This window comes from Propithecus coquereli, unplaced genomic scaffold, assembly GCF_000956105.1.
Source record: "Propithecus coquereli isolate 6110/MARCELLA unplaced genomic scaffold, Pcoq_1.0 Scaffold292, whole genome shotgun sequence".
NCBI classification, from domain to species: domain Eukaryota; kingdom Metazoa; phylum Chordata; class Mammalia; order Primates; family Indriidae; genus Propithecus; species Propithecus coquereli.
Window position 1 is genome coordinate 769,768 of NW_012148530.1, and position 12,860 is coordinate 782,627.

The 12,860-nt window shown below is 34.8% G+C and overlaps 1 protein-coding gene across 1 annotated transcript in view; it reads right to left on the minus strand.

The window, feature by feature from the left end:
- Positions 1–12,860, minus strand: part of BMP5 (bone morphogenetic protein 5) — a 128,329-nt gene that overhangs the window by 17,860 nt on the left and 97,609 nt on the right. The window contains exon 4 of the mRNA XM_012648706.1: positions 577–771. Within this exon, the coding sequence (XP_012504160.1) occupies positions 577–771 (195 nt within the window). The remainder of the gene's footprint in view (positions 1–576; positions 772–12,860) is intronic.

Genomic DNA, 12,860 nt, shown 5'->3' on the forward strand with positions numbered 1-12,860 from the left:
AAATACTTTGATATCAATTGGGCATTTGTAATGTTTTGTTGAAAGATTTTACATATACATTGTGTAAACATATACCTAAAGCAAATTTTCTAGATAATACCCTTCCAAGTAATCGTGAAAATATAAATATTACCTTATTATCATACTATCTATCCTGCTCCTATTTTCAGGAAAAAAATTGAGGTGCATAATTCACATGTACGGATTTAAGTACTAAAGAAAGGAATTTTATGCTGAATTTACCTGATTGATCATCCATCTTTGAGAAACCCTGGGGAAGTTAGTTTAGTTTTGGCTGGACTTTGTTGATCTAGCCATTTCATAATTTTATTACTGCCAGCTTGATTTTAATTTGAACTGAATCTTTCAATATATGAAGGCAAGTCATACTTATTTTAAAATGAATTGCTGAGTGATTCACTGATGAAACATTCTGGGATGCTAGAAACATCACTGGAAGATTTAATATGCCATAGGAAGGTATATACAGAGAGTAAATTTATTGGGGCTACTTGATTTGCAACATACGACCCCATAACTCTCTGTGCACAACTGCTGCCCGGGTTTTTATCTTACCTGCAACACTGGACATTCTAGAGGAGTCCTGATGAGAGCTGGATTTATTGCGGTTTTGATTTTTCCGTTTGTTGGCTGCCCTCACGGATCGAAGAAGTACCTCGCTTGCCTTGAAGAAGGCCACCATGAAAGGTTGTTTTGACTGAGGCCCATGTCTTCCCACAAGACCAGCGGATTTTACGTTGATACTGCGTCCTAGAACAGAATGCACAAGCGCTTGGTTTATGAACAAGAAAGAACGTTTACTTGACATGAATGAATTCTGAGGGTATTTTGAAAAACAGAAAAGTTTGAAAACATTATCAGAATGTTTTCTTTACAGGTCAAGATTCTTACAAACACTGAAGTTTACTATTACAGAAAATTATCTCTGCGTGGTTTTTCCTTTTACATCATCCTTCCACCACAGAACACCCTCCAGCTGCTTTCACTCACTGATAGCTTCTCAGACCCTGAAGTCAGGTATACCATAAATGGAAAGGTCTCACTACTCATCAGCCTGGAAATGTCCACATTAAATAACAATTTTTAAAATATTAGCTATGGGTTCTTCTGCACTAAATGCCCTATAATTTTCCCCTAAGTGATAAAAGCTAAATGCCTGGCAGAGTGTTTCTACTTTCTCCAGCCTATTTTAAGCCTTTCAAGTGTTAATTAGTGCTGATAGCCTCCTCCCTCTTCACCCCTGGCCAGTGCCCAGCAAACTTTACAAAGCTGTACTCTAATTCAAGTTCTTCACAGGTCATTCTGCAAGCCCTGTCTGGGGATGGAGGTTATGTATTAAGCCCCAGTTAATTCTCAATATGAAGTAAACATGGACATTTCAGAAACCCTTCCCCTCTAAGTTTTGACACACCTGAATGTTTACTGAAAGGATTTCAAAAGAGATGAACCAAGCCTGGAGACTCTCAGAATGGAGGCAAAAATCCAAGTGAGATTTGAGACTCACCTTTGCCTCTAAACTAGCCTGCATCTCAGAACTTTCTGAGCCCACCGATGTGGTTGTGTGTCAGGGAAGAGGGATACAACTAGGACCTCTACAGGAATGAGTTAGAAGTCAAGGTGCCCTATAGACTAGAAGTGGATGTTGATGAAATACCACTCCCATGGGGGTAGTAATGATAATACTTGTAATTATAACCATATTGTATATGTTTGGAGTGCTTGCTATGTATCTATCTGCTAGCCATTTTTCTAAATAGTTTTCATGCATTATTTAAATTGATTCCACAAATGCCTTAGGAGTTAGGTATTGCTAGTCTCTCTTTTTTATAATTTCATTAGGCTCTTTTAATTTAAACTAATCAATAAAAATTATATATATATATAATGCATATACATGAAAAGGAAAACTATTGACTGATATCTGATTCCTTGAAAATTACTCAAAGAAGATGAACTATTCAACCTGAAGTTGTAAATTTAGTCGAGAATTACTCAAAACGTATGCGAAGTTTCTACACTAGACACAGACGTTACTGATCTTTTAAGAGTAATATATAATGTGGTTTGAAATATGTGCATGATTGACTCTGGCTTACCCCTTGAGAGATGTGCATGTTTTCTTAAAATATTTATTCAGTAAAGACTGTGGAGCAACCTCGGTCCATTGTAAGACCTGACCCACCTTAGAAGAAAGAAAAGGAAAGCAAGTCCCTGAAACAGCATCAATGGCATTTTAGCAAATAAACCCTTGCTCTTAACAAAATTTATTTTGGCAGCACAAACACTTTTGTGTATACTTGTATTGTGCAGAGACCTTCTACCGTCAGAAAATGAGACTGTGTCATGTGAGGTTGTGCAGCTGTTGGGAGGGACACAGAGGTCCTTTAAATGTGGAGGTATTGGTTAAAAGAAAAAAAAAAAAGTCTGCACCAATCCAGACAGCATAAGTATCCTCCACAATTGTCCTACAGCATACTCGGAAAATTGTACAATTTCTACAAGTATTAAAATGGCCATCTGCCTCACAAGTGCCACTGCGCTCAGTCCTACCAGAGAAAGGACTTACAAATAACCAAAGCAGTAAACCTCAAACAAATAAGCATATACGTTTCTCTTTTAAATGCAAACTTATGGTGGCTCTATGCCAGAATCTATATTTCTTAGAAAAACTCTATCACTGGCATAAATGAAAGAGGCAGCTTGATTTGTGGTCAGAGCAGTTTCCATTCTACTTCCACTGTAACAAATGTATTAATTCAGCTCAGACTTCCTCCTTCTGGCAGCCTTTTTGCTGTAAAAAGAGAAATTAGAAGTTCCAGCCAAATACCATACCTTGAACTGACCCACTTCAATACATAAACACTTTTACAACATGTTTATTCAGGTGTAGCACTTGAAATTGGTTTAAGATGTTTCCAGTGACAGAGAGCTCAGCAAAAGAGAAAAAAAAAAAAAGAACTGAGAAACTTAACTGTTATAGAATAGAATAACTGGCAATCTGTTCTTTAAATTTTTAAATTTTTTTTTCTGTCTTGGAGTGCAACATAAAAAGTATTTGTCAAAGCTTTTATTTTGATATTTTAATGAAGTGTTAATTTAACAGGAACTATATTTTTACTTGTATACATTGATGACTGCAGAAATCATTTTTAATATGTGATCTTTCTAATACTGAAATAGGTTGCTGCAAGACATTCACAAATGGAATACAATAAAATTAGTTTTCTATTCATTACAACACACACTGACCCCTTTATAGTTAAATAAGCACTTAACACAAAGTTCCAACTTTCCTTTGGTATGCAAGAGTGTTGCTTTATTATTATTCCAAAGACTTTCAATATTTTAATTTTTATCTGTGGAGAAATAATACTGCTCTAAAGATTTACGTCCTGAAAACTGTAAAGATATGTGTATGTTACAAATATGGGTTTCTTGGGTTTTACAAAGGTGGATATTGTGTGTGAAGCAAAGTACCCTTCAAACCAATGTGAACTCCCTTTAAAATAACTTTTAATATTATTAAGTTTCCTCTTGGTTTCCTTTTTACTTCAGCAATGAGGTGACTATTAAGATTCCATAAGTTAATGCTTGCTCAGTTACCCTTAGTCTTGAGCTACACCACAGAAGCATTAACTATTTGAACTACTCCTTCAGGCTCAATATGCCTACATTGATTATGTTGACTAAACCTACTGAATGGCTGAGCAGCTATTTTTGTTAGAAGTGCTGATAGGAACTTTTTTGCCAGTATTAAAAATAGCAAATCCTTTATAAAATGTATTTGAACATTTTGAATTTTATCATTAAATGTACAGTATATTTTATGTATTGCAAATATACAAAGAGACCTACCTAAAGCATTTTGATTTAGGAAGACTGTAGGGGCGTGTGTATCATCATGGATTTACTTTTCAAAGTTGATCCTTATTTCGAGTGGTCTCTAGCTTATAAATAATGTATTTATTGTATAATAAATATTAAATAATAATAATTACTTATTAGTAATTATATTACTGATATATAATGAATATATTAATAATAAATAATGTGTTTGATATATCAATTATATATTAATAAATAATACATATATAACATATAAGAAATATAACAAATAATATGTTTATTTTATATGTTATATATATAGTATGTAAAGATTAAGAATTGAATAAACAATGGAAATGGAAATCGGTGGAGTAATGAAAACAGCAGTATAACAAAGGACGAGAAGGATACCAGCTTGGGAGCATAAGCTTAGTCACCTTAGGATTCAGACACCTCTAGGCATAGCTAGAACATTGGTAGGTTTAATTCTCCAGGCTTATATTTGAATGACGATTGATCAATTTCATGAACAAAAAGAAATCTTAAGGAAAAGGTGAGCCCCTAAAGCATAAATTCAGAGCACTGTTCCAGGGGGTATGAAGAAGAGATGATTTTTGACTGTATAACTCAGAGTTACTACTTCTGGCATAGCTCCAATGGATGCATGTCTAGCTCCTAGAAACAAAGGGAATTCAGAGAAAATCTAATACTCTCTTTTTACCCAAAGTCTATAAAATACTGAGAGGACAAGGTAACACTACTTTGGAACTTGATTAACAGAGGGTGACACAAATGGTGGACAAAGATTTTCTCTACATCAAAGGAGTGGGTCGGGATGGCAGCCACAGAATGAGCTCCAAACTTATCTCCTCTATCAGCATCAGCACTGGCTTCAGAGAGTGGTAGCACCTCGAAGGTGAGCTGAGCAGCAATCTCTTGACACTGGGAGTTTCAATGTGCACCAACAACCGTACCAAAGCAAGAGACAGTGCTGGTGATGAGATGAGGTTGTTCTAAAAGCAAGAGAAAAAATGGCCTTGTGTGATATCCAAGACTTGATGTCAACACTAGAAAGAAGGTACGGATATGATCTGCTAATTGGGTGGAATGATAACAGGAAGTGAAAAACCTGATTGCTGGGAGCCGTTCAAGCTTAAGCACATGTATGTTCCCCCACAGAAATGGGAGGGAAGAGACAGCAGAGCGTGGAGTGGAAATGTTCTTTGAAGGATGTGACAGTATTCCAGTGATCTCACTGTTGGCAGCTAGACTCAAAGAAATATTGTTTGTGCTCAATTGTTCCAGGTTTGCCTACCATGGAATGCTTGGATTATGAAATGAAAGGGGTAATGACAACAATTATAAGAGTCCAGAGTTTGGTATTAGCATAGATATTTTCTTTTTGCATTTACAATAAAAGAATGCCTATTCAATCTTTGCACATGAAAAGTTATTTTAGAGCTATGTATGCCTTGGCCATCTTGTTTTTGCCTCAAAATTATTGTACAGGTACCAAGGTAAAATAAACAATTTGAGAAGCAAATATTAATATATGGTAATTTTGTTTCACAGTCTTATTAACTAAAGAATGAATAAAAATAGAGTTGGGCTGATGATATCCTCTAAAGAAATGATTATTCTCTTCATACATGAGTTAAGAAAAAGTATGTGAGGCAGGGTGTCCAAACTATTAATACTAAATTTTGTTGTAATTGAGGCTGAGGATTCAAGACTTCCAGATCTGCCACTCTGACCCATATGACTTTATATAAGTACTGAGGTCAGGATATTGCAGTCACATTTGCCTAAGAACACAAGTGAGACTATTTGAAATTTATAGTCATAGAGAAGGTAGGCTGGCAAACCAGAGATCTATCCCAAACTCACTGGTTTTGTATTTCAGGCCACTCCTTATGGAAAATGTGACTTTCAAAATGTTTATTTCTTTAAAAACAAAGTTATTAAAGGAGATTCTGACTTAAAACAGCTCTGTAGAGACATGTTGATGTTATAGGGATAAGTGGTTCCAAACATGATCATTTAGTTTCTTTCTAGGGTACACAGTTTGAAAAACATTCATTTGAGGATTTATCAATCTAAACGTTGATATCACTTTGAGATGTTAGCATAAATTCCGGTTTGTTTTTTCTTCCTCTAAACCCACAGTAATTGATTGCTTAACCCAAAACACCTGTGATGGAACTCGTGCACAAATGACCTTTTCTTCATTTCAAAAAAGACTCTTGGTAGCATCCTTTATGGACTATTTCATAGTGGACCAATCAGTACATTGTTTCTCATTCACGTATCTGTCTGATCTTCACTTATTTTCAACCTGTGCTTAAATTTGATTCTGGTACTCTTAAATTATGGGTTCTATAACTCTAAACTATACTGAAATTTTACACTTTTCAGAAATAGATGATGTAAAATATCCAGAATTCCCTACCCAGAATCTAGACTATATCATTTTTATATCAGATTTTAAGGAATATGGAGAAGATACAATCTTGTCTACTTAAATTCCACATATATTTTAAGTCATTGTAACTTTAAATTAAGGATCTTGCAACCTAGCTACAAATTTCTACTTTGTTATACTTTCATGAAAAATTTGCACAGTTTTTAGCTTTCTTATAAAAGCACAGACCTGTTGCCAGATATAAGTACACAGATTTGAAATATCACAAACAGAATTTAACATTCCTACTCAAACTTTCTTGTTCTTATTAAATGGTTTAGATTGCCTTATAAACTCAAATGAAAACAAGGCAAAGCTGAGACTTAAAACTATGTCAGTGCTCCTGGAAACTCACACTTAATCAGTATGTAAAAAAAAATTTTTTTGAACTATTGAGTGCAGGGTAAGATTTTTGAATGATTCTTCATAGTAATTCTGGAGTTCTGTTTAATAAATGAATATAATGTATTTGCTGGACTTTTCTGTTTCCTTCTTTATATTGACATTTAAAGATAATTTTAAAATAACCACTTTGCCTCATATCAAATATATTTATAATTATACATTAAATATTAATAGTATGTCAAAAACAAAAGAAGGGGAAAATGTAATGATATGTGCAAACAAACATAGGGTTCTGTGGCTTCTAAGTAAAGGAAAAAAGACACATTGGAGAAATGAAATCCAGGAAAGGCCATTGGTAACAGTACCCTGACACACTGATAGGAACCATGAGTGGAAAGTTTTCTGCGAATAAGAAAGGTGTTTAAAATTCCCAATAACATGTGTTAATCATAATAGGAGAAATCCATTTTCCTCTATGGGTAGGGTATGTGAGGGGCAGAGAAGTTTAAAGGGGAAAGACATTTTAAAAAGAGTTGATCTTTTTTTAAAAATTTTGCAAAAGAGACTGTCAGGCCCTATAGTTTGGGTAAGTGGTGGGGATTAGCAAATGAAATGGGCGTATTTGGTCAGAAACACTGGCATGGAAAGCACAAACCCTTGAGAACCTTTGGTCATGAGATCCCAGGAAGGAAGGCCTGGAGACAGAGAGGCTGAGAACCGTGAAGGAGCAGGGCCGGAGGTCTGTGCCTAGCTGTGGAAGCTGTCCAGAATGCTCGAATGTTTTATTGCATGGGGTGAGGGGTGGGGCGGATTGAGGTGATGAAAAACGAGTAGTCTCCTTTCATGGGACATCAGTCTGAAATGAGGGGGTTCACTATCTCAGGCACAACAAGCCCAACAAATACTTTTTACCTGGGCCCTATTTTCAGCTGGTAGAAACATGAATCTCATGCTAGGAATTGTAGTTTACCTTTACAAAAGTGCATACATTTTAATAGTTCTTGTCTTTATATATAGAGGTCCCTGAGGTCCTATGAGCTTTACAGACATCATCTGTCACATGTCCCCAAAAGATTGGTTAGCAGTTGCTCTTATAGTCCTCATTTATTTTAAGCAAGTAGAAACATTCTTTTCACAAAACCATGGGAAGAGTGAATTATTTTTAGTCTTTTTCCAGTTATTATATGACTTTTTTTAAAAATAAAAAAAGTGCACACACACAGAATCCTTTCCTTTAAAAGCATGAGGGGATTTAAATAAAACTACAGTGAAGCAGAGTTGCAGCAGAAATTGACCAAAAAGTTTATAAATTCTTTCTATGCATTATGGTATCAGTTAAGAAAAGTGTTTAAAACTCAAACTCATTTTAGTTTGTTTCATAGCAATGAAATTAATTTAATTTAATACCCTGAATTTTATCTCTAGTGATGAAAGTAGTCTTTGAAATTCACTAAGGGCAGTTACTTGGGAAACTTATAGGTATCTAAAATAGACTTTTTTTTACCAGCTAATATACTATTCAAAACATTTTTTACCATACAAAAAACTATATAGTTCATTAAATATTCGATCTTCCCTTTCAATTTGTACATGAACCTATAATACGATCATTGGCTAATTCCAGGATCTTTGGACTGGTCTAGTACTACCAAAGTGGAAGAAATACATATTTTTGATACCTAATAAAGAGAAAGTTTAAAAAAGTAAAAGATATTTTTTAAAATATACAATGGAGAACTGATACCGAGATACCTTAATGGAATATGCCATAATAAGTGTCTACTATTGAAGAAAAAGATTTTGAATGTTGTCATGAGAAAGAAATGATAAATTTTTAAAGTGATGGATATGGTAATTACCCAATTTGATCATTATACTCTGTATATATGCATTGAAACTCCACGTCGCACCCCATAAACATGTACAATTTTTATATGTCAATTATAAATAAAAACTCAATTTTAAAATGTGGAGTTATGACATTTGGAGCTCACTTCTTTCCTGCACATATGAAGGATGAATCACAAAGCATTCTTCTGAGTGAAAAGAGGCAGAACTTCTCTTCACCACTTTCTCAACGTCTCTGGCTATGGCAAGAATCCAGTCTGGCCTGCCCCACATAAGGGACCAGTCACAAGGTGAAATCTCACACTCATGTCGTGATTCCTTGGTGGTCCCCAGACCACAAGCATCCTTCTGAGCCATTTAAATGCAAAATAACAGCTTATTTCCAAAAATGTTTTCCTTTTGTGTAGTCTGGGTCAACAGCGACATCTGATCCCATAGTGTAAGTAGAACTTGCATGTTTCTATCAGTCGTAACACTTCAGAGAAAGATCATATGAAGAATACTTCCACATATAAACATAACTGGTACCCAACAGTAACAAGAAGTATGCCTCAAAAGGATCAGGGAAACTGGAAATAGAGAAAGTTAACTAATTCAATACTTCTGAACTTAAGACAAAAGCAATAGCTCCCATCTATTGAAGTCAGGTATTTTATCAGTAGATTTATATACATCATCTTATTTATTCCTCTCAACAAGGCAACTGTTACGTTTTTAAAATGATTAAAACGAGGCTCAAAGAAGAGTCAGAATTTTAACTCAGCCCTGTCAACCCTAAAGTGATATGTTTTCCCTCTAAGTACACAGTATTCCCTTTGCTGGGGATTGGTTAAAGCTGACGTTTTTGTCTTGGATCTCTGTGTAAAGCTTTCCACGTTGGGAATCGTGGAGGAAAACCATCTCTCTCACAGCCTGCCTATGGCGCACATACTGTAGTTGTCGAGAACAGCGTTATAGCCACTTGTTTCGTGAAGTTCAGGATCCGACTTTCCTTAGTAAGTAGGAAGATAAGGACTCAGCAATCCTTATCAGCCATGAGAATGCAGGTGGTTTCCCCAGTTTCTATTCCACTCACACTGAAACTTGTCACACTGCAGAGAAAGTATGCATGTTTAAGGAGTGGGGATGTGTAATTTCCGTATCGAATTGTTTTTCTTCTATTCCAAATTTTGATCACTACTTGAAATATATACTGTTGGCTTTGGTTGGTAGATGCTTTTGGTTTTTTGTTTGTTTCTGTTTTAGTTTTCCTCTCTCTCGTAAGTTTTCACCAGGTAGGCTAAAGTTTAGCTCTCGGTAGTGTAAAACCACAGTGATTGCTCATGCCTTATACTGAGTAAAGGTTTTCTCCTCTTCCCACTTGTGCTTTTTGCGCAGGATACAAACACCAGCACTACTGTTATCTTTACAGTGTATCTTTGAGAAATACGTATCAGCAATAAGTTAAACTTAAGTAGAAAGAATAGAAAAAACAGTTAACTTCAGGGTATGATGATAAACAAAAAGCATTTTATATTTTTCATGACCCTAAATTGATATTACCATGAAAATATTTACCCCTCAGATCACTAGTTTAGCCGTAGTTAGAGTCTAGAAGATGGATTATAACAAACAGCAAAAACTAGACTATGTTTCTGACATTGTCATTTGTTTGGCAAGTTTGGTGCTCCACGGTTACTGTTCTGAATTAAGGAAAATCAAAAACAGAAATACAGATGTAGCCAAACACTTCCATATCTCTTTTCATTAAGAAAAGACTTTTTTAAAAAAGGTAAAATATATCTTTCACCAGATAATGAACCACAACTAACTCCTGTTTGTAACTGCTTACTTTAAATCATTGATTTTAAAACCGTTTTTCATGTGTGTTTTTGAATTGTGATGCTAAACTTTGGATAAGCAAATTATGTTTACCATGTGGCTCTCATTCAAGTATAAACATACTATAAATTAAAACAAAAGAAATTACTTTTAAAACCCAGTTTTAAAATGTTGTTTATCTAATGGACATGAAAAAAACAGCAAAATTGAGTCTTTTAAGTTATTACTGAATATATTCTATAATCAACATCTGTTTATAAAGAAAACATATTTTCTCTCTATAAATCATTATAATAGACTAATCTGGGCTATAAATACAGTACATTTCAGAGTACTGATAAAAACTATATGTATCAAAAATACGCATAGACATTTTTTAAAAATCAGAATCATGATTCTTCATTTTCAACAGAACTAACAGATATATAAATTATGTTCAAACCAGTTTGTTCAAGATACGAGGTTTTTAGAAAAGCAGCTCTGCTTATAGGGATAAAAATAAAGCCAAGCACACTGACAAATGAAAAGATGTCTCACTGACAAAGATTTTTCTTTTCAATTGTCCAAAAAAAGAAAATGCCCAATGTGTTGCTTCCCAAAACCTAATTCAGGAAGTTCAAGACCCTTTTAGGGTTGGGACAATACTAACTCCTCATGAGCTTTGATACCAGGAGGTGGGATGATGAGATGAGAGAAAAGATAGATTTTATGCTGACTTTTTATGGAAGAAAACATAATAAATTTTGAAAACTGCATACTCAACCAGCCTCAAGGTGAGTGTGCTGCACTCTGCTTTAAACTATAAACCTGATTACCAGTTAATACTTTAAGATCAAAGGCATGATGTATAAAAGAAAGAATTGATAAGCTGGACTTTATTAAAAGTAAAAATTTCTGCTCTGTGAAAGACACTGACAAAGAGAATGAAAAGACAATCCACAGACCTGGAGAAAATATGTGCAAAAGACATATTATACAGAACTGTTATCCAAAATGCACAAAGAACTCTTAAAACACAACAATAAGAAACAAACAACCCATTTAAAAAATGATGCAAAGACCTAAATAGACACCTCACTAAGGAACATATACAGATGGAATATATGCATATGAAAAGATGCTCCCCATCATATGCCATCAGGGAAATGCACACTAAAACAATAATTAGATACTACTACACACTATCGGTATGGCCACAATCCAGAGCACTGGTATATCAAATGCTGGCGAGGATGCGGAGCAACAGGAACCCTCACTCATTGCTGGTGGGAATGCAAAATGGTACAGCCACTTTGGAAGACAGTCTGTTAGTTTCTTACAAAACAAAACATTCTTTTATTATATAATCCAGCAATCATGCTCCTTGATATTTACCAAAAAGAGTTAAAAATTTAGGTCCACACAAAAACCTGCATATGGATATTTATAGCAGCTTTTACCATAATTGCCAATACTTGGAAACCATCAAGATGTCCTTTAGTAGAGGAATGGATAAATAAATTACGTTACATCCAGACAATGAAATATTACCCAACGCTAAAAAGAAATGTGCTATCAAGGCATGAAAAGACACAGAGGAAACTTAAATGCATATTCCTAAGTGAAAGAAGCCAATCTGAACGGCTACATACTGTATGATTCCAACTATATGACATTATGGAAAAGGCAAAACTATGAAGATGGTATAGAGATCAGTGGTTGTCAGGGGCTGGGGCAAGGAAAGATAAATAGGCAGAACACAGAGGAATTTTAGGGCAGAGGAAATATTCTGCATGATATTAAAATGGTAGATTTATGTTATTATACATTTGTACAAACCCACAGAATAAACACCACCAAGAATGAGCCCTAATGTAAGCTATGAACTTTGGTTGAAAACTGTGTGTCAATAGAGGTTCAACTGTGACCAATGTACCCCTCTGGTGGGGAATGTGAACCGTGGGGGAGGCTATGCATGCATGGGGACAGGGGTATATGGGAAATCTAGGTAGTTTCCTTTCAATCTTGCTGTGAACCAAAAACTTCTCTATAAAAAATAACATCCAAGGGCGGTTGCAGGTATAAAGATTCCATGGTGAGAAGTATGGACTAGGGGAGAGAAAAATAGAGAAAATAAGGAGCAGGGAGGCTTTCAAAATACAATAGTAGGCAGCACAGGGCACAAAAGAAGGGGGAGGTTCATTATAAAATTCAAAATAAAGAAATTAAATTTGCTTAAATTGAATCACCTGTTGAAGTAAGTCATTCACAGAGGAAAAGTTACTTCTTTTAATTCATGAAGTTATCAAATAAACTCTAATTGTGTCAGGGGGACAAAACATTGAAGTAGTTAGTTACATTTAGAAAACATAAGTTACGGTAGAAATAGTGTCAGTCACTTTTTGTGGGCCAAATCACAATTAAACTTCAGGCAGAAAATATGAAAACCCAAGGAGAGTTCCTAACAGATCCAACATATAATTCAATTTTTCCCCAGAATAATCATTTTTAATAGCATTGTTTTATTTGAAAATTATAAAAATACATTTATTTTTCAGTT